The 24910-nt window shown below is 43.6% G+C and overlaps 1 protein-coding gene across 1 annotated transcript in view; it reads right to left on the bottom strand.

Moving 5' to 3' along the window:
• Nucleotides 1-1713: 1713 nt before the first annotated feature.
• The window catches only part of LOC147749143 (maestro heat-like repeat-containing protein family member 1), a 105714-nt gene continuing 82517 nt past the window's right edge, over nucleotides 1714-24910 (bottom strand). Inside the window, exons 12-18 of the mRNA XM_086936533.1 lie at nucleotides 24466-24518; nucleotides 23034-23141; nucleotides 19614-19733; nucleotides 18536-18634; nucleotides 5028-5111; nucleotides 3396-3467; nucleotides 1714-1758 (exon numbers count right to left, since the gene is read on the bottom strand). Of these exons, the coding sequence (XP_086792659.1) occupies nucleotides 1714-1758; nucleotides 3396-3467; nucleotides 5028-5111; nucleotides 18536-18634; nucleotides 19614-19733; nucleotides 23034-23141; nucleotides 24466-24518 (581 nt within the window). The remainder of the gene's footprint in view (nucleotides 1759-3395; nucleotides 3468-5027; nucleotides 5112-18535; nucleotides 18635-19613; nucleotides 19734-23033; nucleotides 23142-24465; nucleotides 24519-24910) is intronic.

Genomic DNA, 24910 nt, shown 5'->3' with positions numbered 1-24910 from the left:
GATTACTGTATGTGTTCACAAATGCTTTACACACTGCCTCTGAGATAAACCTGTCTGCTCGTGCCAAGCTACCAATAGGGTGAGCAGGGGTTATTTTAGGAGTATACCCCCCTTACCCAGACTAGAGGCAAGGGGCCCTATTTGTCACAAGTACCTACCTGGGCCAACTACAGACCCCCAAATCTAACAATAAGAAAGGACATTTTGAGACACACAGCTACGGGGTTTGTTTACTAATTACCTTGTCTCTTACTTATGCCAGAGAAGCCATATGATCCTCAGTTACATCTCTTCCTTCTTAGAATGAGTCAGGAGTCGAAAAAATCATTTGGGGTAAAAAGCGAAAAATCTCCTGCAAGTTAGGGGCTTAGATACTCTTTCACTTTTTTTTTACTTTGTTATTTATTTCCTCAAGAAAGATGTATGGGCCCATTACCCTGCTCAAGGACACTACATAATAATTGAAACAGTGAGATTATTTTTGTCCATTGAAACATCCCAAATAACGAAGATGGTTGAAAATAGTTGAAGAAGATTCATAAATGTGATCAGCATGGATTTCGTTTTTTATGGTAATTTGTGTAAATGTGGTTTCTTAGATTCTTCATGGCTTTTTAATGGCTGGCATAAGCGTTTACATAAACAAGGGACAAATTAGTAGGCTTGAGTGACAAAAAATTCCACAGCGCTCCATGGAGGTCCACAAGCAGCAGAGTGAGATAAGTCATGCTGCTGATTTTTACCACAAGAAGTAAAACAGCGTGAACAGCACCACAAGCAGAGCAAGAGGAGCAAGCTTCTTTCTGCCAATTGAAAACATGTTTAACTTGAGTGGCAGCTTCCTCAATGCAAGTGGCCGGTTTTTCAACATGAGCAGTAACGATCTGCTGTGACCACCCATGTTGAGGATTCTCGCCAGGAGATAGTCAAGCCTCGGTGAGCCAGGAGAGAGGAAATACTCCACTCCATGCCACTTTGCAGAGTTTTTCAGATCTCCGTGCTCTGTGCGGGGCACAGAGTGGGAAATACTCTGCAAACTCCGGAAGTGCAGCAGAGTTTACTGCCCAGCTAATAAACAGAATTCTTTTCTTCATGTTGCTTCTCTTGCACATGTCTGAACCAAGCAAATTCATAGACAAAGACCAGTGTGTCCCTGTGTTTCAAATTTGGGAATGTGATTTAAGAAACATGTTCCACCCAAATCTTAAATTATGCATTAAAAAACCATGCTGAGTGTGCCTTTTCAAGAGTGTTGCAATATGCCCCACACCTACTTAGTTTTAAAACTCTATCTTGAAGGATTATGCCAGTCATGTAGCCAAGAATATATGATAGCTCTCATTAAAGGCAAGAGTATGGATTTTCTTTATTTAATTTATTATGTTCCAAGGGCACCTTAAAATGCATAACAAACAAAAAATGGACAATGTTTACCTTCAGTTAAGTGTGGGTAGGAACATTCACATTACACATATTTTTTGTGTTGAAAATTTGTATTGAGTTTTATAATATAATACAAGTTAATAATAAGGCATCAATAAGTGGTTAATAAATACAATACTAAAAAAAGATATCAATGGAGGTATACCATTTGCTGCTGAATAAAACAAATAAATATGGAATACATAAATAGGTATATAATAAATGTTTATTTAAATAAATATGTAAAGAAAGGAAATGGTGAGGGATCCTCCATAAATGTGATCAGTGATATCAGTCACAGTGGTCAGAATCGAAAGATGGCATTTCGGCTGGAACCTGAAAGTTGAAAGGTACAAGGTCAGATTGGTAAAGTAGGCAATTGCCCATCCTCACAGTCTAGCAAGCAACGTGGAGGCACCATGAGCTCATAAAATATCTTTTGCCTTGCTTTAAATGTTGGCTGGCAAAGAATTTAAATAACTTTAAGTAAGGTAAAGGGGGAGTTAGCTGGGAAGAGATTATGCCTCTTTAAACACTACAAGAGGTAAGACAGTTCATAAAAATGTGCTTCCATACAATATTGTACTCCAGTAGCGGCCTCATCTCTTCTCCAGTGTCACAACCTCTCCCACGCAGGAGCTACTCCACAGAATTCTACTACTCTTTGAAGTCTCTAAACAGCCAGTAGGAGTTTTGTACTCATTCAGATTATTTATAACAATCTGACCGCGACCTGATAAACACCAGTCTTGGACTCTAGGGGGCAGATAATGTTACTTACCCATCGGGCCCCCCTTGCATCTGAACTAGATTTGCCTTATTATTTTGCTCTTCTGTGGCAATCCCAAAGCATCCATATAGGGATGACAGTCAAGCTCTTGGGAGCTCTATTCTCACATGATGCATGTAATTAATTCATATAAACAAAGTCTTTCTCTTTTAAAAGGTTTTGCACCCAATCTTAATCAACATAAATGTGTTTCTTATATGATGAGGACTCCTTTGAATGACCCTACCCCAGAAACGCTCCTTCTACAGCACCATTGGGATGTGAGCCTCAGTCTCGCCATGTCGTATGTTGATTTAACTTTTTCCCAAGACTCTTGAAAACCTATGCATTTACTTATTTTTCTACACACCCAACTGTAATGCAATTTAAAACATTAATCAAATGTCTTCCATCAGAAGTGGTTCTGGAATTCTAAGACTATGAAGGGCCGATTGCATTCTTTAATATCTAGAACAAGAATATTGTGGCACAGTAAAACAGTGGACAAAATATAGAGAGACAAAATATCGAATGGTAAATGCACAGAGGGATGCATACATTTGCCATTATTAACGCCACATAAATGAAGATATATGTGTATGTTTTTTTTGGTACACAGATGTGGAATTAGGTACAGAAAATCTATGCAAATACCTTTTGACATTTTGTCTCTCGACTTTTTGTCAATGATATTAGTGCCTCACAATATTCATGTTCAGAGACACATTTGGAAGGCCAAATTATTGAACACAGTGAAAATGATGCAACATAATGTAGTGCATTCTGTGATAATACTATTTTGCTGTTTCATCACATATTAATGCTGTTCTCACAAGACGTTCTGGCTCTCTAGTACCAATATAACACTAGGGTGAAACAATCAGGTGAGTAGTTAACGTTTGCCACCGCGCAGCACCATGTGTTATATTTGATCCTTCTAAACAAGCCAAACATTTATTTGTGGAAAACTGCAAAGTGTGTATCATAGGATGGATTATTTGGCAAGTAAAGCAAACCCATAATAGGATGGGAGAAACCCCTGGATACCCTCATGGGTGACAAGCACTGCTTTACAAATCCACCTTACATTTACATTACATTCCAGAGACCACATTGATTAGTAACGGTTAGTTGTGTGATTCTTTCAATTGGATAGTACTCACACTCTCTCTCACATTGACAGAAAAAAGCATCAAAATCTTACCTCGCCCTCTGTAGATAGTATGAACTCGCACAACCTGAGAGTGCTGTTCATCATTTTGATCATGTTCTCAAGCTGATAGATAGAGAGAATGGAAACAAGAAAGCTATTTAGACTTGTAAAACTGTTGATATATTTCTCTCTAAAATGGCAAAACTGGTTGATCCTAGGTAATACGATAGGATAGTATTTATAAAGCGCACTTATACCAGCTGGTGTCAAGGCGCTAAGTGAACAGGGAGAAGTGACAGCAACAACAACCTGCTAGGAGGCAAATAACCAGGGGCCAGATGTACGACCGGGGCATTTAGCGACTTGCAAATTACGCTCAATTTCGAGTCGCAATTTGCGAGTCGCTAAATGCCATGTACAACAGTGTCAGAGACACTGTTTGTGATTCCCAATGGGGTTGCACAATACATGCCTCATCAGTATTCATGAGGCACTCGCAGTTTGCGACCCCAGTAAGAATGGCTGGCCTTCAAAGGTATGGCGACTTGCTCAACTTAGAAGACCTCCATGTCTGGGACTGCTTTTCAATAAAGCAGTTTTTTTTTTAATCCAGCCCCTTTTCGTTTTCCTTAAAGGAAAACTGGATGTGTTTACAAATTAACGTTTTTGTTTTCCCCTGCATTTGCAAAGTGGAAGGGTCCCCTGGGGACACCATTCTCATTTGAGAGTGCATTATCACCCTCTTGAAGAGGGCGGTAAATTGTGAGTGTTTCGTGACTGCAATTGCAATCGCAAAACATCCTTACATAGGGTAGCAAATCGCAATTAGGAAGGGACACCCTCGGAATGCCCCATCCTAATTGTGAGTTGCAAATCCTATTTATCAAATTGCAAATAAATTGCTACCTGCTAAATAGGGTTTGTACATGGCCCTATTAGATTTTGCATGTGCAAACAGGTCGCTAACCCATTTGTGCATGCAAAAATGGGTCATGCATCTGGTCCCAGGTCTTCAAGAGCTTCCTAAAGACTGGAAGGGAGTCTGCCTTGGATATCAGAAGGGGCAAAGATTTCCAGAGTTTTACGGCTGCCACAGAAACGGAGCGGCCACCCCACTTGCACCTGCGAAATCTGGGAGTGACCAATTTTTTAGGAGAAGATTTTTTTATTCTTTGCTCAAAGCCAATGCCAGCTGTTTCCTTTGTCTAGTTTAGAAGTGAGGCAAAATTTGATCCTAGAGTGAAATGGAATTTTTGAGCCCATAAGTTCTTGCTTGTCCACAAGTAGGATCAACCCAGTGTATTGTTTTCTCATCTCTCACAGAAGAGGTTTGTCTAGTAGTCAAGACAATTGTTTTAATTAATCCCTGTTACCAGCAGGAGATAGATTCCAACTCTGTCTGTTTACTCTATGCACTAAAACCGTCTTTGAAATTAAGAAATCAGCTCTAGCTTTCTAAGGGTACCAGTGGCTGAGAGACGGATTGAGTTGCTACACCATTCACTCCTTGCTAGTATCGTAAAGAATTCCTTTGTTTCTGAGAATGGAGTGCATTTTCCACAGGCAGTTATTCCTGTGATATCTTGCAGATTTACTTTGATTTGTGAAGATGGAATGGAAGAAACTGAGTCCGAGAGAGGAGGCACATAAACATGATGTTATGGTATTTTAAAGAAGACTCACATGTTTCTCAGCTGCTAAGGTGGGGATGTTGAAGGCATCTCTGTGTTCCGGTGGTGTTACTTCTTCAAGTAGTTTATATGGATACTGAAAATATAATAAAAAAGATCAGCATTACCAAGACCATTGTCAACAAATGTGGACTGTTATAAGTTTCCAGAGATGGAAGTCATGAAACGCTGCACACCTCAAACAACTAAAAATGGAGAAAAAAAAATTGTACAAGTAACTGCATACTATGCTTGCTTCCTATTTTGGCATTTCACATCCATAGCACCTTGTGTTCATCACCTTTTAAAGTAGAAGATATGTGTGAGTGAAATGTTTCTATTTGTGAGTAATAGATCAAAGATGCAGAAATAGTGAATAATGGTGAGCTGGCAGTGTACAAGTGTACTGCTACTAGAAGTGCTCACCCTGCTCTTTACTCAAGAAATCTTATATGACTCCTAAACAATACATTTTCTACCTTTTTCTACCTTATTGATGAATACCATCCTGGCTCCAAAGGGATCATCTACCATTGACATATCACTCTCCTCAACTACTTTGTAAAGAGCATCAGGGAAGAAATTACGGGGGGGGGGGGGGGGGGGGTTGTGGCCAAGCACCCTAGGATTGTGGCCACATTTTTAACAATCTGGTGTCTGCTCTGAGAATCGTGCTGAATCCGACCCTTAGGCGACCTTTTTTCGGTTGCAAGCACCTGAAAAATGGCCCTCATATTCACCCCCTTTGGCCCATCCAGGGAGCCCGGGATGAGAGAGATCATTTTGGTGATTGACAACATGGGTGTGCGTATGGCCTGCCGAGAGGTGGCCTGCCGGTGGCAAACTCCACCTGGAGCTGTGAACCCACCGTGGCAAACCCCTCTTTGCATCGATTCCTGAGATGAGCGAGGGAGAGAAGACAGCTGATTAGCCGGGGTGTGGGACAAAGCTGTTTTCACTTCCAAGCGGTAGCTCGTAATAGCGGAACGGGTACCTTAAAGTGGAGGAGATGGGCTGGGCGCTATAAGTAGCCAGGACTGCAACTGCATCCTGGAAGAGCTGACTATGGGGCAACCTTTTCTCTGAGGCAAAAATCCATGAGGCGGCCTCCGCGCTTTTCCCCTTCAGCTTACAGAAAGCCGGGGACAAGAGAAACGCATTAGGCAAACAACGCCCTGCCGTGAGACTGGCATGACGCTAACGGACACAACCTGGAGCTGCAATCCCACAGCAGCGACCCACGTTTACATCAGCATTCACTCTTGGGGCACAGCGAGTCAGAAGAAACAGTCACATGGAGAAGAGAGGTAGGGACCCCCTTTCACCTTTAGGCAGCCACATGGGCTTGTGACAGCCCAGCCAAATTGGCTGACGAGGGTAGATGAGACAGACTGAGCAACATGAGAATCCAGGACTACGATTGCAGCCTGGGTGGGTGAAAACCCGCACATGACGTCTCACCCCAAAGGTAGGAGATGGGCACACAGCTTCCCCCTCAGGAGGTGACCCCCCAGGAGCCCAGAGATCCTGGGAGACTACTACAGCAAACACTGGGCTTGGACGGTCAAACAAGTACAGCAATACTCCACCTCACTGTGGTGTCTCAAGAGGATAGAGGGCGTGGCCCCTGTCCTGGACCAGCGTAGGCAGATGTTCCCTGTATCAGGTGTAGGGGGTGACCCTTCTCTGCCCTTATGGCTGGTGGGCCTCCCAGAGGGCATGTAAAACCAGCACCCAGAGAAATTCCTCATGGATCCTGGATTGTGAGTTTTCCCCCTACTTTGTTCAGGAAAGGGCACACAGGGTGGTTGCCCTAAGGCCTCCACCGGGGGGGGGGACCCACTAGAGCCATTGTCATCAGGGTACTGAACTTTGTGAACTGATAATATATCCTGTGGCAGGTACGCCAACATCTAGACATCCATTGCACCAACTCCAGGGTTATACTCTTCCCTTATTACACAACTAAAGTGCAGCTCCTTTGTAAATCTTTCTTAGAGATTAAGTAGAAAGTCAGGGCTGTGGACATTCAATATATGCTGATATAACCTGCCAAATTGAAATTAATGTCACAGTGGAGAACCATTTTCTTTGAGAGCCCGGAAGAGGCCTGGGAGTGAGCAGTGGAGAGGAAATAACTGCCCATATAAACAAAGGAGCCAATGACATCTCGGGAGACTGTAGGGGGTCAACCATCCCACCCTAAGAAGAAGTGTAGCAGACTGATAGGAGGGCAACTCTGGTCACAACCAGAGGACAGACGTAGAGCATCCTCCTCAGACAGGAGAATTTTGGTACCCTTCCTTCCTTTCCTCCATGTATAGCTACAAATGTTGTCTCATTCACTTATGGAGAAGAGACACATTGCCTCCAGATAGAGGGGCTTGCTTGGAGCGAAGCTACACAAAACTATGGTGATTACTTTCTGCCGACTTCATCCCTCCCACCCCTTCACACCCCACCGCTGTTACCTGTGCCAGCCGCGCCTGAAGTTGCGTACTATAGGGCTGATTTCGGTTGCAACACTATGCCTCACGCAAGACACATTACACGGCCACGGACCCTAGTCAAACGGGCTCAACGACTCGCCAAGACCTCTGACAACAAAACCATCCACTAAAAGCTGTTGTCTTGCAATGTCAGTGGGTTGCTGGATAAAATAAAATGCACAACAATTCTCAATAGGTCCACAAGCTGACCCTGGTGGTTCTATTGTTGCAAGAGACATATTTGCTTGGGAGTAGGGGTTCCTTTTTGGTACAGCATGGCTTTAACTGCGTATATCATGCAGGGTTTACTAGGTGCTCAACAAGAGTTACCTTTCCCCTGATGGTCACGCATGCTATGTGAGACACCATGGATAGATATTTGGTGGTTACTCAATTCCTGAATGGCATCCTATGGATGGTAGTGTCTGTGCATATTTCACCGAACCTGCAGGCGACCACAATGAAAGATCTGATGACAGTTATCACCACAGTCTCGGAGTGGGACCTTATTGTAGCAGGCCACTTCAATAATGTCATGCACCCACAACTTGATGTGAAAAGAGAGGCTCAACCCTGGTGCCATGGGTGGAGTCCCTGATGCTTTGCAATCAATGGAAAGCAAAGAACTAGTCAGTATGTATTATTTTCACTGCTGGACTCCGATTTCTCAGAAGGGTACCATTGGACCACTGACCGATTTAACTAATTGGGGATGCCTAGGTCTAATACGCACTGAAACCTTCAGGTTGGGTGACTGAAGTATGTTAGATTTTTGGAACACATGAAGGTAAAGATATAACTTTACCTCAGAACAAACGCCACAACAGATGTCTCCCCAATCACATTGTGGGAGGGAAGGAAAGCAGTTCTTCAGGGGAACAGAATAGCAGACCCTGCATGGGCAGCAGTGTCCGATTCTCAAAAACAGCGAGAATATGGGAACATTGCTACACAGGTATGCAACCAACTCTGGCAGACAGGTTTGTCCCATAGACATGGGGCCCGACGGTGAGGTGACAAATGTTGCTGAGGCAATCGGCAATGACTGCACACATTACTATGAGAAACTTTACCAATCAAACACGTCGGGCACGTGGAGCAACAACACCCCATAGCTGCGGACCTGATCATGCTGCAGGACTTGGATGCACCTCTGTCGAAGGAGGAATTATTTTCAGCCTTGCAGGAGATGCATTCTGAGAAGGTGCCCGGTTCAAGTGCAGAAAAGGTTACACCAACACTTCTCTCTCACTTCTTTACAATGGTCGAAGCTGCAGGTACAGCTATGATAATTCCCTATCATATCTAGGGGGCCTCAGTTGTAGTTTTCCCCAAACCATATAGGCCACCTACAGACTGTGCATTTTACAGCCTGATTCCCCTAAGTAATATTTAAACCAAAATATTTGCAAAGGCCGTAGCACCAGGGTACTGAAACAGGTGAGATTCCTAGTGATGCAACTGGACTTAGAGAAGGCCTTCGACTCAATTGAATGACCTTTCCTCCACGCATCATGGAAAAGATTAATTTTGGCCCTAAAGTCCTTCAGTCTGTAAAGATGTTATACACAGTGCCATGTGATAGGGTCAGAGTGAACACCATTTACTCACAACAGTTCCAGCTAGGCAGAGGCCACTGGCAGGGCTACTAGTGAAGTAGTGTGGCTCACTGGTTAGAGGCGGCAGACCCGAGAGCAGAGGACGGCCCGGGACCAGGGTTCGATTCCCGACGCGGCAGGTTTCTAGGACCAGGGTCAGCGGACTCGATAATTCTCTCGCCTCGGTGCCCACTCTGATCAGCGATCACACTCGGCAACTCTGGGCACTAGCTTGCCTCATCTTCACTAACGGCCCCATCAGACCGCCGGAGATGCCTGGTCTCACCCCGGAGATACCCATTAAGGGACCATCTCTCAGGGAAGCCAGGAAGGGTTTCGCAGCGGTCTAAGCGCGGGGACACTCCGGTGCGCGTAAAAACCCAGCGCTATATAAATGCCCCTATTACTATTACTATTACTATATCACCTGCTGTCTACTCTCCTGTTCGCTCTTGTGATTGAAACACTGGCCAAATAGATCGGGGGATGCGCAGGTTTGGGGCTTGAGGTGGGGTGTAGAATTAGGGTACTGCATCTCTTTGTATGTGGTATGATGTCCTCCTTTATATTCAGCACCTAAACCAACTGATCCTACAGCTGATTTGCATTCTAGAAATCTACAAAGAAGAAACAGGCCTGAGAGTGAACTGGGGGAAATCAGTCATAATCCCTGTGGTGCCATTCCTCCAGAGTTACTTCCAGGTGATCTGGAGCACTTAAATAGTTGGTGTTTGACCTGTCAGCCCGAGGGTGGTCTTCCCCAATCTTTTTGCCTCCACATTTGGCTGAATCTATTGTTGGTCCTAAGACTCTGAGCGCTTTACCACTCTGAATCAGTGCTAAAGAGCATGTGCTTCTTCCTTAAACATGTGTATAATTGGTGTATACTTAATCGACCTGTTTATTTAACTTGTAAGTCCCTTGTAAGGTGGTATATCATATACCCAGGGCCTGTAAATGTAGTGCTACTAGTGGGCTGCAGCTCTGATCGTGCCACCAACAGAAGAAGCCTTTCAAACCTCTCTCAGGCCTGCAACTGCAGTGCCTGTGTTTGCAGTTTAATGCTACTTTGATTTGGCATTTAGAACTACTTACTAAGCCTTAAACTCCTCCTTTATTACTTATAAGTCACCCCTAAGGTAGGCCCTATGTAGCCCTAAGGGCACAGTGTATGCAAGTAAAACGTAGGACATGTACTTTTCTGTTTTGCGTGTCCTGATAGTGACAAACAGCATATTTCACTTTTCACTACAATGAGGCTTTTTTGTGTTTCGTATGTTTGGAATGGTAGTGATAAATCCTACTTACTGGTGAAGTTGAATTTAACATTGCTATTTTAGAAATGCCGCTATGCTTTAAGAAAGTATGCAAAAGAAACAATTGCTGGACAGAATGCTGGACAATGCAAACATTCACCCCCGGTCACAAGGATCTGGGTTTAATCTATCATTCTTTTGCTTACCACACCACCCCAGTTTGGACCCAGCCATATGCAAATCAGTCTTGACCCTGTTCCTTATGGGAGCAGTCCAGCCTGAACTGCCAAGCCAGGTTCAAGACTGATTTGCATGTAGCTGGGTCTGAACTGAAGTGGTGAAGTGAGCTAAAGAATGATGATGCATTCATCCCAATCTGTGACAGGGGGTGAGTGTCTGAAAAGTGTCAGCGCTCCGTACATCATTTCCTTGTGTTTGCTTTGTTCACAATAAGAAAGTAGACATTTATCTGCACATACTGCGTTGTGTGCCTGACAGCCCATCTCCAATAATTGGAGTAAGTGACAGCTACACTTTTTGCATTCCCTCTTGACAGCCACAACCCAGAAAAGATAGGTGTGTCTGAGTAGCCATCAACATGCATTTGTATTCTGATGGCCTTACCTGGGCAGAGTGCAACAGAGGGTCTAACACTTTACTTGAATAGGCAGTGGCCTGTCCCCACACAAAGGACTGATTATCCCCTATAGATAGCCTGGAGGACAGGACTGGGCTGAAAGAGGAAGCTGTGCACTTCAGAGAGCTGCTTTGAATTCACCAACCAGCATCAAAGGCACTTTTGGCTATAAGTCTGGGTCTCTGACCAACACGCCCCACTCAAAATCAGGCACTTCTGGATCTTGAACTGAATCTATGTCAGAAGGACTGCTGTTCTGCTTAAATGACTTATCTTTGGCTTGCAGGCTTGGAAGGCCTGCTTTTCTCTGGTGTTTCTCTGCTGTCTGCTTTTCTCTGACTGCCCTGAAGGAGAGCTGGGCTCTGCCTATCCTCCAAGTGATCTCCAAGGGCTTGTTGGCTGGCCTCCTATTGCATGAGACTGAGGGACATCAAAGTCTCTATCCCTGCTCCAGTACCTGAACTCACTGGAAGTGGCCCAGACACTTGCAGCATGGAATTTGATGAATTGTATGTCTGTGTTTAACAGAACTGGCGCATCAACCAGTTGCAGGAGTAAAATGGGCACAGCGCATCAGAACTAGCGCTTTGCCCTCAGAGATTGATACATTAGACTGCGTATCGCCTCGGCGGCAGCTTGGTAAGATCGATGCATCCCCTCGACAGTGTCGCAGAATCCGATGTGGCACATCACTCAACACATCTACCACCCATTTTCAGAACTGACATATCGCCTTCACTACGTGGAGCAGATCAACACATCTCACTGTTTGAGACCAGGAAAGGTACTTTTTTCACTTCTTCCTGCCGGGGTTCTGTAGCTGGCCTGCGCTTCCACGCGTTTGGCCTGAACTTTGACCCGATACAGCGCAACCTGAAGTAACCTTTTTAGAGCTGCTTGCTTCTAGGTGCTTTAATGCATTTATTCATTTAAAAATTTTATATATCTCAACTTCTATACATTGGATTTTTGTCATTTTAGGCTTGTTTTGGTTATAATATAATTGTCTATCATTTTCTAAACCTGTCTAGAGTCTTGTTGTGGTGTATTCATTGTGTTACTGTGCATGTGTGTGTGTTGCACACATACTTTGCACATTGTCTCTTTGGATACCCCTGAGTGTTCTATGCCAAGCTGAGCACAGGTTATCTTTTAGTGTGTATCTTGCTTATCCTGACCAGGATTATGGCTTCTGCTTGGACAGGGTGCGTACCTGTGCCAACCAGAAAGCCAATTTCAAACACTGAGGCATGCTCTTATCAAGAGACCCAGAGGAACGCTGGGGCAGGAATAAAACCCCTTTGACATGCAAAATTAAGGGACATATGGCAAGATGGAACTCTCTCCCCCTGATCATGATGGGGTCTATAGCCCTCTTCAAAATTGTGGCCTGGTCACAGCTGTTGTATGTTTTGCAACACTACCCCCACAAAATCCCTAGCCTTTTGTTTACAACCCTAGAGGCCAACTTCAATAGCAACAAGTAGCGAGGATCGTTGCTGTGAATCTCCCATAAGAACTGCATACAATCCCCTTATGATGGTGGACTAGGGGCAGTAGACATCAGACTGTATTACTTTACTGGGCTGCCCAGCTGGTTGTGGTTATTGATTGGATATTTGGTGCACGGGGACCCACTACGAGACGCACATGGACTTTACCAGGCAAGCACCAGGGTTTTGGCTGTATGGGGAGTCCCTCCTACCCACTCCCCCGGCCATTCCAGCCATTCCAGTGATTAGCTGGAAAGAGGCATTGCAATGGATATGAAAGTGGAGGGTGCCCACTAGGAAGAAGCCATTGTGGAAGGGTACATGGCTATGGAAAAAAGTAGGGCTCAAGTACACTGAAATAAGTTGGGGATCTCAAAATTGGGAGACGTCTGGCAGACACACCATATGATGTTCTCTGACCATCTCAAAGCTGAATGCCATTTACACAGAACTTATTCCCGGGTTGGGACAGGTAAGGGGACAAAAATTGATGGTTGGGATCAGTTGTTTTTTGGCTAAACATCACATAGCGGGCCATTGAGGATCCGGGGGGCCCTCCCAATCTCAAAGTGGCTAAGAGGGATGGATTTCTTCTTTTCAGCTGAGGAAGCAGTGAATAGGTCCAGAGGGGGACCACAAAAGTATGATAACATCTGGGGACAGTAAAAAGCACTTCACAAAATACCCAGAGCGGCCCACCCATAGGAAGTTGTTGGGGGAAAAGCACACAGTTGACTGGGGCACAGACCCATCTATAGTGCTCCGGACTGGTTGCAGTGGACTTGACTGTGGTCTACTTCATGGTATTTTGGAACTAAATGGGATATTAAGAAAGGGGAGAATCAGGTGGATGGCGAAGCAGTGTCACTGTATTGTGATCTTAAAATTGTTGAAAACTAAGTAAAATAATTTTTTTAAAGAAATAAATTACTATCCAGCTACAGGAAATACAACAAGAATTATCTCTTGTGCAATAGCTACTCTCGAATCAGAGTGAAATGCAGCAATGAATCTCCACCAATCTGTTCACATCACAGTCAAAGCTGACCCTGCAGATGTGCCATCTGACTTTCTTCACAACTTTTGGTATTATTGAGCCAAGTCCTACAAACTAGCATGGGATTTTCAGAGGGAAGAAATCCCTCAATATGGTTGGCTGTATGTCTGCCAGGTCAGTAGAGTACATGCCACCACTGTCCTGTCCAAACGGAGTACACTATTTGATGGTCTGGCCCATCCATCAACACTACAATATTTATGAAGTTCAGATTATAGAAATATCTATGCATACATACATGCAATATCAGTGTAGAGTGTTAGGTTACCTAGGAAGAGGTGGGACTGCTGTTGTGACTGATGTATTCTAAGAGAATCAAATTACATGTTTCTAGATTGACAACTATTGGTTAAAGTAGGCACCTCACTTCCGCCTTTGTAGGTGCTGTTGCATTTCTCTAAACTCTTCATCTAGTCTGAGCCTTTCATTGTCTTGCTTTATTAGCCACTGATCATCTACATTATCCCTTTCATAACCCTCAGCCAATGCACAGAGACCTTCACAGTTATTGGATTGCATAATTTAACAAGCATTTGCAATAAATTAGGACTCAGATTTTTGATATTTAGAGCAATTGACGTACATGACAATGCCTTTTACCTATATATTTTGGTTTGGAGTGAAGTGGATGTATGTGGTGTAGAGTGGAAATATGTGGGTTGTATTGGACATTGTTAGTTTTGAAATTGTGTTGTGTATTTGTGAAAGGGAATGTTGTGGCATAGTGAATAGATAGGGATGAGAGCTGCACAGAATAGATAGAAAAGAAGATCGAGAGGAATAGGTAGTTTGTGCAGGAAGTGGTGATTGATATTGAGATAGGGTAGCAAAAAGAAGGGGACAGCAGGCCACAGATGCATACAGTGGGACCACATGTGTAAGCAGAAGACACCCAAAGAAGAGGAGGAGAGGATGGGTTTGAGGGATTGAAATTTTGAAAAGGCACGAGAAAGAAACTGTGCTTCAAGACCTGAAGAGAACCATATGAGAGAGGCGGTAAGCGTGTGTGAGGGAGCGAGAGAGAGGGGTGAGAGAGAATACAAGTGAGAGAGAGAGAGAGAAAAAGGCATGAGTGGAAGGGGCACCCATGGGGGAGAAGCGGACCAGTGCAGAGCGTGAGGAGGTACAGGAAGGTAGCGTGTGTGAGCAGGCAGTATAGAGAGGAGACAGTGTATGTGAAGGAGGGATGAGAGGGCAGTGGTATTGCAAGATGAGAGCGGGTACTGTGAGTGTGAGGGAGAGATGAGAGGGGATGTGGGTATGTGGAAGAGAGATGACAGGTTTGGTGGTAGTGCAAGTGTTGGATTGAAATTGTTTGTTGTGGAATTGTGTGGCGTAGTGTGAAGTTGTGTAGTGGAAATATGTGGCATGGTGTGCTGTGGAATTATGCGGATAAAATTTAAGAGTGACAAAGGTTTCAGCAAATGGGAAGCCCATGGGCAGGCTGAAGCCTATGTAGTAGATGCAGTATTTCTTGGTTTGAGACAGCTCATGTGTGCTGTCTAGAGCCAAGACCTAAAAACATGACTTAATCTAACTGTGTAATTTACCATCAGAGAGATACCTGAAAAGCGGTGCAAGGCTTTGCCTGTACCAATGCATATATGTTCTCTTCGCATTCTCAGATTGAGGCATAGAGCAAGATAGACTGGCCAAGCAGACACTGTGGTTTATGAGTAAGTGGGAGCAGTATGCCTGACAACAAAAATGGCTGCGTGTGTTTTGGCCACGGTATAGGGGTAGTGGACAAATTTGTAGATGCAGACATAAATGTGCAATATGGCATCCTGTCCTTGGGGGTATGCACACAAAGTAGCACACATGTGTACAAATGTAATCCTAGGAAAATCACATGTACATGCAAATATGGTGTAATCCAATATAATAAAAGAAACATATGTAACAGGTTTCTTCAAATTAGATGAGTGTAAAATGACTCCGATGGTTCTCAAAATGTTCATAGTGTAGTACCTTACAATCTGCCACTCTTTTCGATCACATACCAACCTTTCGACCCACAGTTACGTTCTGAGAAAAGTAGGCGTTGTTCCTATTTTATTGAAGAGGTGGCACACGGATTGAGAGGTTGCTTCAGTGCGGCCCACACTGCAGTGAAAGGCCCCTCCTGCAGAGAGCCCAGGTAGGCAGTGGCAAGGGACACATAAGCTTTTGCATTTTCAAATCCACTGGAGTGTGAGAGGGTACCTAGCCCCAGGAGTTAGAAAGAGAGAGCAATAATAAGGGCACGTTATACAAATGAAAAAGCCCAATAGGGACCCATCTCAGCACCTGTTTTTTAGTACTGCTGGTGCACCGTCAAGACCCAGCCCACTTAAAGACCTGGGACTACGTGATATTTATTTGTGCCTACCCACCGGATGCCAGTGCACCCATTCCCTGAGCTGCATACTCCTCAGCATACGCTCCCTGCACAGACATGCAGTAGAAATCTGGGACTTACTTAGCGGAACCTAGGCACCGCTACTACACCTACAACCAGCAATGCCAACCAGCCTACCATCACCGCATGGACCCCTGTCACCACAGAAGACACAGCTAAAACCATGAGAAGCATACACTCAGGTGCCCCCACTGACCCCAGCCCGACGTACATCTACCACAGAGCCACCTCCCCTATAGCACCCTCAAAACAGGCATGTTTCCCGGTGATTGGAAACACACTGATGTCAAGATCCTCCCCAAGAAGCCCTCCGCAGAGCTGACAACCTCCAGAACTATAGATCCATCGTTCTCCTCCCCTTTGCAGCCAAAGTAACCGAGAAGATCGTCAACAACCAGCTCACAAACTTATAGAATCCAACTCAATCCTCTACACTTCCCAATTTGTATTACGTAGTAACCTTAGCACTGAGACTGCCCTTATAGCCACCACGGGCAACATCAGCACCCTCCTCGACCAGGGACACATGACTGCCCTCATCCTATTAGATCTATCAGCAGCCTTCGACACCGTCTCCCACTGTGCATTAACCGCCAGTCTCTGCGACGCCGGAATTCAGGGGAATGGATCCGTTCCTTTCTCACCTCTCTCCTCCCCTTCGCAGCCAAAGTCAAACAGAAGATCGTCAACAACCAGCTCACGAACTTTATTGAATCCAACTCGATCCTCTACACTTCCTAATCTGTATTCCGTAGCAACCTCCGCATGAGACTACCCAACTAGCCGCCACGGGCGACATCCTCACCCTCCTTGACCAAGGACACATGGCTGCCCTCATCCCACTAGACCTATCAGCAGCCTTCGACACCGTCTCCCACCGTGCACTAACCGCCAGACTCTGCGACGCCGGCATTCAGGGAAATGGATCCATTCCTTTCTCACCGGCCGAACTCAAATAATCAGACTCCCGCCCTTCCTCTCTGAACCAACAGAGATCAGCTGCGGAGTACCCCAAGGATCCTCTATCAGCCCCACGCTCCTCAACATCTGCATGGTCCTTCTTGCCACCATTGTCAGAAAACACAGACTCAGGATAGTATTCCACGCTTCCGACACCCAGCTCATTTTCTCATTCACGAACCAGGTACACGAACTGCAAATCCTATGCCTAACGATAACGCTATCCTCATCAATTGCCCATTACTCTTATGCAATGTAACCCAAACACAAAACCCCTAACACTAGCAGCATAATTTACACCTACATTCCATAAACCTAAACCTAGTTCAATCCTGAAAAGTATCCTTAACCTTAAGAAAATCATTTACCAATACCCTGTATCAAACCCATACTTCATCTCTAGCCATAAAGGTATCCCTAAGACTAACATTAAACAAAAACTGTTCCATAATTGGCACAATATACACAACCTGGAGTCTATCACTGCACCTAACTTTAATGTGTCCCATTACTCCTACTGTAGCTCTTATTCACACACACACACACACTCTCTGGTATTAACACTACAGTCAACACTAAGGGGAGCGCCCTAAGTGTTGACTGTAGTGTTTACACTACAGTCAACACTGAGGTAAGCACAAATTGTACCATGATACAGAGGAGCAAACTTATCTGGGTCATGATGCAGTGTCTGGCCATACCCTTTTCCCTGCCAGACTGTTTTAAATGGCCTCCTCTACAATTTATCACATGTTCCTAATGTTCCTTTTTGTAAATTTTGCATTCCAGCACATTTATTACACTTCATCCGGCCTGAGCTGGAAAGAACGACTCAAAATGGAGAGTAATGCCACAGCTGGAGAGTACGGCCCCAGCCGGAGAGTAAGGCCTGGGTGTGTAGAGTTTGGGACAGAGGCGAAGATTCCGGCCCGACTGCAAACGTATAGATACGACTCATAAATGACCTCTTTGAATACCAAAAGTCATAAATAACTTCTGTGAATACCAAAAGTTGTAAAGTTAGACTTTTGTCTCAGATTGCCTTTGCTATTCGGCCCCAGGATGTCCTGAATGTAGCACAACACACCAGGGCCAGTGAAGGTTGCCTCCTGGCTTAAGCCAGTCACTATTTCAACTGGAGTTATGAACAGAGCCCTTCCCCTTTCCTCAATGTAACTGTATTGTGTATCCTGTGGATACAGAGCCCAGCCTTTAGCCAGGCCTGGTGTTTGATCCTGAGTACTCCGCCACCTCGGAGTGCAGGGACCGGTCTTAGACCCTGTCTTGTATTGATTCCTAAATGCGAGTCGCCTTGGAGGGCAGCCTTTCCCTCTGTGCTCTATCACTTCTGAAGTCATGAGTAATGCAAAGGAGGAAGTAAAGGTTGAATGTTCTTGTTGTTTATAGTGAATTTAAGACATTGTTGCATTTGGTATCATAAGCCCATTCAAAATAAATATTTAAATTTCTTTTGTTTTCGGTATTGTAGACCACCTACGCCTTTAGACATATTTTTGCTTTTCTTTCTTGTAAACTGTTATCTAATTGCAAATTACACTTTTATAGATGTGAATCGCCACTGCTGAGGAAAGTTGGAAATATGAGACAAAAAGAGATGCATGGTTCTTACCAGGTCAATAGCAAAAAGATAGCCTTTGTACTCTTCAATCACCCGACGGCTTTCGAATGGATGAGTCTTGGCACATGTTTGAAATCCAATTATTATATCCTGCAAAGAGTGAAAGACAACTCACAGCATTAGGGAAACATTAACCAAACACAGGCATTTAGGAATAGAGATTCCATATTCGAAAGAAATTATAATGATACGGTTCTTGATTGGACCTTCAGTGTTTACAACTGGCAATTACAAATGGTTCTCCACTAGTAAAGCAAATATATTCAGTTTCCAGAAAGCATGATTTAAGGATACCCCCTATACAACTATGCTGGAGTGTCCTTACCATGCTACTGAAGAAACATCTATGGACAATAAGATGAGAGTTCAGTCACTATTTGTGTTCTGTAACTTAGTTCTTTCTGGTTTTCACCTAAAGAAACTGCAAGGACTTTTTAGTACACAAGCATTTGGGAAGAAGGAGTGCACTTTCTTTAGAAGGAATGCTTATCCTCTCTTCCTCAAGGGTACTGTGCAGGGATTATACCAGATTCTGCTCTGTCCTTCATTCTTTGAGAAATCGCCCCCCTCTGACAACAGGTAGAAACAGACAGCTCTGTTATCTATTTGGGCCTCTCTGAAAGCTTCACAAAGCTTTAGATCTTCATCCCATTTATCTGCTACATTGATTAAGCTTGATTTATATAATTAATTCACTTGTGTCCATCAAGACGGATCACCTAAAGAGGCAAAAATAATTCCTGATGAAATGCAGCAGTAGTAACCCGAACAAAGGCGCTACACTTCTAGTTTCAGCTAGCTTAGTCTTCACCCACTCTGTGGAGGGTTTCCACTCTGATATGATTTGGCTATCCATGGGGTAGATATCACACTTTTGGGTGACAGGATGTGCTAAGTGAGGAAGGTGTTTCCTGTTATCATTAATTTACCATCAAGCTCCTTTAATGAAGTTACAATCCAGAACAATATAACCCAGATGTTCTTCAGTTCCTTAAGACTCCATGTGCTTGTTCTGGTCATACGGGGTCAAATTTTACCTAAGGGGAATAGAAATACACTTGATACTTACTGCATGGTGAGGAGTTGTAATAAACTTAGTAGAATTGAACATCTTTCGAAGGTAACGTAAGATCAGCTCAGTATCATCGCATGCGGCGAGGCACTTCCCGAGGCACCGGAAAATAAAACCCTAATATAGGAGTAAATTAAAGACAGTCTGAGTTAAGAATGAAAAGAAACTCCTGCCCACTCTATGAGAGTAATACTTATAGAGGAGTATTCATCTTTGATTCACTCTACACATGTCTTCAACTCACACTATGAAACAACTCTTAATGAGTTGAGCGAAATGTTTGTTATGTTATGTCATGTTATATCTTCTGGACATTGTAGAGATTTGGATATGGCCATGAATATGACTCAAAACAATGAAGAGGGAGGACTGGGAGCCAGTAAAGGTCCAGTACCTATGCTCCGAAACTGCTAATCCAAAAAGCAGTTGAGGTACTGTTCCTTTCAGGAAGCAAAGAAGAAAGAAAGGCTGACAAAGAAGGGAGAATCCCTTTGATTATATCTTGGTGCCATCACACATCCATGAAGATGTACTATATCATCATAGGATGTGCTCCTCATAGGGCTGGTGCTGCAGTGCCCCACGAAGGGTCGCTTTAGCAAAGACCTTTTTAGGTTTGCTATCTGATGACATGTGCCAGTGTGATGGCATTTTGAATGTGTGGGGTGGAGTGAATGGGTATAGTGAAATGAAGGGAGACTAAAACAGTCTAAGAGATACCACGCAGGACTTTAATGTGATGGTTCCCTCTGCAAGATTGAAAAACGTAATTTGGTAGGGGCTACTACAGGGACGTGATGTATCCAAGTAGCCTAAATCTGTAAGTGTGGTCAGGTCAACATGTTTTGCGCATGATGGTCCAAAAAGGATCCAAAGTGCTTCTTCAGAACCTAAAAGGGGGGGTAACCCTACCCCACACCTAAGACGTAATATGCAGTGTAGGTATTGCCCTAGAAAAAAACTTCTTGTTCAAAAATTTTAAAATTGATCATCCAACCTAGAAACTAAATTAGAAAATAAAGAAGACACACTGTAAACACATTTGTTTCATGTATGGCAAGTAACTCATGTAGTCCTGTTAAACTTTTCAGAAGGGAGCAATGGTGTATTTTCTGCCTCTCCATGAACAGCAAAGGTCTGAATGATGAAATCCCTTGGTGCAAGGTGTAATTCCCATGTCAGTCTCCTGCTAAATCAGATACTCCCTTACAATGGATTTATTGACATGCCGTCATACAGGGGATCTGATCTACCATTTCACCATTGAGACCATGTAACATACCTGCTTTAGAGTCTCATATACCACAAAAAGCAGTGCTTATGATAAGCCTTTTGCGACTTGCCATGGGTATCTTCTTCATTACTACAAATGTTTCTGTGGAAACAATGAGGTGGTACCCTTCATAAGAAAACATTTAACTGTGTTAGTCTACTGTTTTAGACGCCGTTTTACTAATAATATTGATGACTTTGGGCCAGCCCACATTTAACCGCACCACAGACTCCAGGATGGCCACCACTGAAGGATGATACTTCTGTTACACCAGCACATGAGGGTCTCACTCCTATGACTTCTAGCACACCCCTACTCTTCTCTCTTATCCTCATTAGCCATTTGCCCAACAGTGCTCTCCAAGCATGCAAATCCATTGGCAGTAGACCACTTAGCCGCCCTTGTTACTTATTAAATGTGACCGCCCATATTTACAACATGAACATAGACGCCAATATGCCTAGAATAATCCATGAGGGATGGCAAGCACTTATGTGCACCTGACTTGCTTCCCGTCACTATATATGCGTGAGCACTTAGGTGCCCCATACATTTCTCTTACCATCACCTTCCATTAAGAAAACCTTCAACTGTCTTAGTTTACTGCTTAGATGCCACCTTTCAAAAACCATGGTTGACTTTGGGTCGGCCAGCATTTCAGCACTACACACTCTGAGATGGCCGCCAATGAGGGATGATACCTCTGTTACACCAGCACGTGAGGGGCTTGCTCCTACTGGCTCAAGGTTACCCCTCCTCTCCTCATTGGCCATTTGGTCATCACTTCTTCCCGCAAATGCACACACCACACCTGTAAAAATCACTCCAATTACCTGCACCTTAATGCAGAGGAGAATAGACTCTTGTGCTTTTGAACTATGGGGCATAATACATTGTATCAAAGTGTAAGACCCTGTTCTCACACCTGAAGACAACCAATCACTCATGAAGCGATGTGTAACACCACCAGAGATTGGTTTTATGTTGTCTGTTCCACGTATGTCCACTTGCTTTATCTGTTATATTGTAAGTACAAGTGTGTTTTTCACATTTTTCACATTGTGGTGACTGATCAGCACCAATATTAGCATGAACATTTGTACCTTTGGAGACAATGTGATACAGTGAGCTGGAAAAGCGATTCCAGTGAATCATTGGACCATATATACAAAACATTTGCTTACTGTGTGTTTTTTTTTATATTCTCATTTATTTTCTAGATTGAATGATCAATTTTTAACTTGTTGAACCGGGTATTTTCTTTTGAGGGAATACCTATACTGGATGTCACGCCTTAGGTGTGGGAAAGGGTTATCCACCCGTTTTTTAGGTACTGAAGAAGCATTGTGAATCCTTTTTAGGCCATTGGGCGTGAAACATAGCGACCTGCCCACACTTTAGGCTACTTGGGTACATCACCCTACTAAATTATGTTTTTTAATCCTTGCAAGGGACCCATCACATTAAGGTCCAGTTTGGTATCTCTTAGATAGTTTTAGTCTCCCTTCCCTTCACTTTAGACTTTCACTCCACCCCTCACATTCAAAATGCCCTCACACAGACACTTTTCATCAGACAGCAAAAATAAAAAGATCCCCGCTAAAGCGACTCTTTGTGGGGCCCATAGAGCATTACAGTGATGGCCTTACAAGGAGCACGCCCACTATGAAGCATGACATCCTCATTGATGTGTGAGGGCACCAAGAAATAATCCTTAGGGTTCCGCCTTCTTGTCTGCCTTTCTTTCATCCTTGCTTTTCAATAGGAACAATAGCTCCACTGATTTTTGCATGAATATGACCTTACATCCACTGAATGGGTAGTGGCTCTAACATGAAGAATACCTATTGGCTAAAGAAGATCCATTAGGGCAAGGAGTATAGTCCTGGTATGTGGTGTCTCCTAACGAGTCAGGTGGAGAGGAATTACCTCATGGTGTTTATATCCATCTGACTCTAAGAAGGTTGGCTTTTCCAGGGAGTTGGAGAACCAAACCTGATTTTCCCGACTGACTAATGCCAGTGCTGTGCACCCATAGTATACAAGTGTAGTTTACCAATCACAGTGCGATTGGAATACAAAGTTATATCCTTCTCTGACTTTGTATTAAACTGCCTTTCCAAATGACCCTTGAGAGCACTAACCTCCTCATTCTCATGATGGGCAAAACTGTCAATTTGTGCGGTGAGTTCTTCCATAAAAAAGGCATGCCATTTTCTGTATGGTGCTTGCTTAAGGATAGTCCCCAGGAACTAAAAAGAAAACAGTGAGAGACTTTAATGCAGTAATATAAACATTAATGCAGTATCCACAGCTGGTGTTTGCAGTGACTTTGAGAAGATATGGGAAAACAAACTTCAGCTGACAACAACCTCAGTAATGATGAAATAATGTGTGGACAGAAGAACCAGAGAACACATAGAGCAGCACGTAAATAGTGTGGTGTGAAATCAGTGGTCAGAAGAAATAGGATGCCTTTACAGTGGCAGTGATTTACACAGAAACATACGCACCAAAAGCATGCTACCTGCAAATTATTGTGAAAAGAGTTACAGTGCAGCCATCCAGACAGAAAACACATGGGGATTTTGCAGCTACATCATATACTTAGGAGCAGAATGCAAACCTCTAGGGGCTGATTTACAAGCCCCTTGAGCCACTTTTAACATGGGAAAAGTGGGAAAAGTGACGCAAAAGGGGCGGACAGGGTTGTAAATCTGCTCCATATACTCTTAGATCACCAGAGTTAGGGCTGAATGAAAATGTAGTGTTAATAAGGGTGAAGACTGAACACAAGGAAAAGAAAATTACCTCACAGGAGCACAATAAAAGCAAAGTGAAGTGTGATGACCTGGCAAAGAATACACTGTTACAAAGGAACCAAGTAGGAGTGCGATAACCAAGGATTGAATAGAGACAGTTATAACCTGACCATTCCAAGGTTAAACTAGAACAGTGACAGAGTAACAATTCACATGAATATGGGGAGCACTGATCACATGCCAAACTGATTGCAGAATATAAAAATTCTGATTATGTGAAAAGCAGTTGGCAGACCCGGAAGAGTGATATTGTGACAATCCAGGGAAAGAAGAATGTTGTGCTAGTGTGACTATCCTGGGGACAAAAAGAGTCAGAGGACATGATTTCCAACACGGGGCTACATTTCGAACCCTGTGTAAAAACAGTCAGATTGATTTAATGCAATAATCACTGCAGTGCCTGTAATTTATGTAGGTAAAACATGGAGATAAAATCTGATACATACAGGACTATCTGCAGTAAGCACGTAATTCCAAGGTTCTGAATGTGAATATGGCCAATGAGGTTTTAAATGGTTCTGGTAAATATTGCATTCTAGGAAAAAGTTGTGTACCGAGATTGGCTTCTCCCTCACCGTGCCCATTCACAATCCAGAGAAACAATAGGCATATGGTGAACATATTGCAACCACATAGCAGAACAGCACTATGATGGGGTGAATTTAATATCTGCATTAATTCACTCTAAATGAGTGAATATGAAAGACAATGCGTTAAGAGCCATGTGTGACATTCATTAGCAATTAATCCTTACTGAAACAAGCGCGCATTTCCACTGTTCCAAGTCAAAGTTTCTTTCAGTTGCAGCTGAAATAGCAGTTGGGAAAAAAAAATATGTAAGTAAAAGTGAACAGCAGGCAACATTTCAAATGCCATGGGCTTAAATACCAAGCACTAGCAGAAGTAGAGTCACACAATTCAAAGTGTGCAAAATCTGGCTGTTGGCTCAGCCTGTCCTGGGATTTGAATTCAATGTCATCAGTTGTTTGTGTGCCCTTGATGTCACTCTTACATCCTTATATCTGGTTGTAATTTTAGGTTTATATATTTTGGTTTCCTTTCTTATATAACCGAAAGGCTGCCACACCACTTGTTTGCAGAAGATCTATTTTTACAGAGCTTTAGCCTGTAAGCATTTGGCTGTCAGATGCAGCCTTGATCACATAGGGGATGGCCGTCTTGGTTCAGAGATAAAAAGT

This window comes from Lissotriton vulgaris, chromosome 1_1 (assembly GCF_964263255.1).
Source record: "Lissotriton vulgaris chromosome 1_1, aLisVul1.2, whole genome shotgun sequence".
Lineage (NCBI taxonomy): Eukaryota > Metazoa > Chordata > Amphibia > Caudata > Salamandridae > Lissotriton > Lissotriton vulgaris.
Note: the sequence above shows the minus strand (reverse complement) of the source record. Positions and strands in the feature narration are given on the sequence as shown.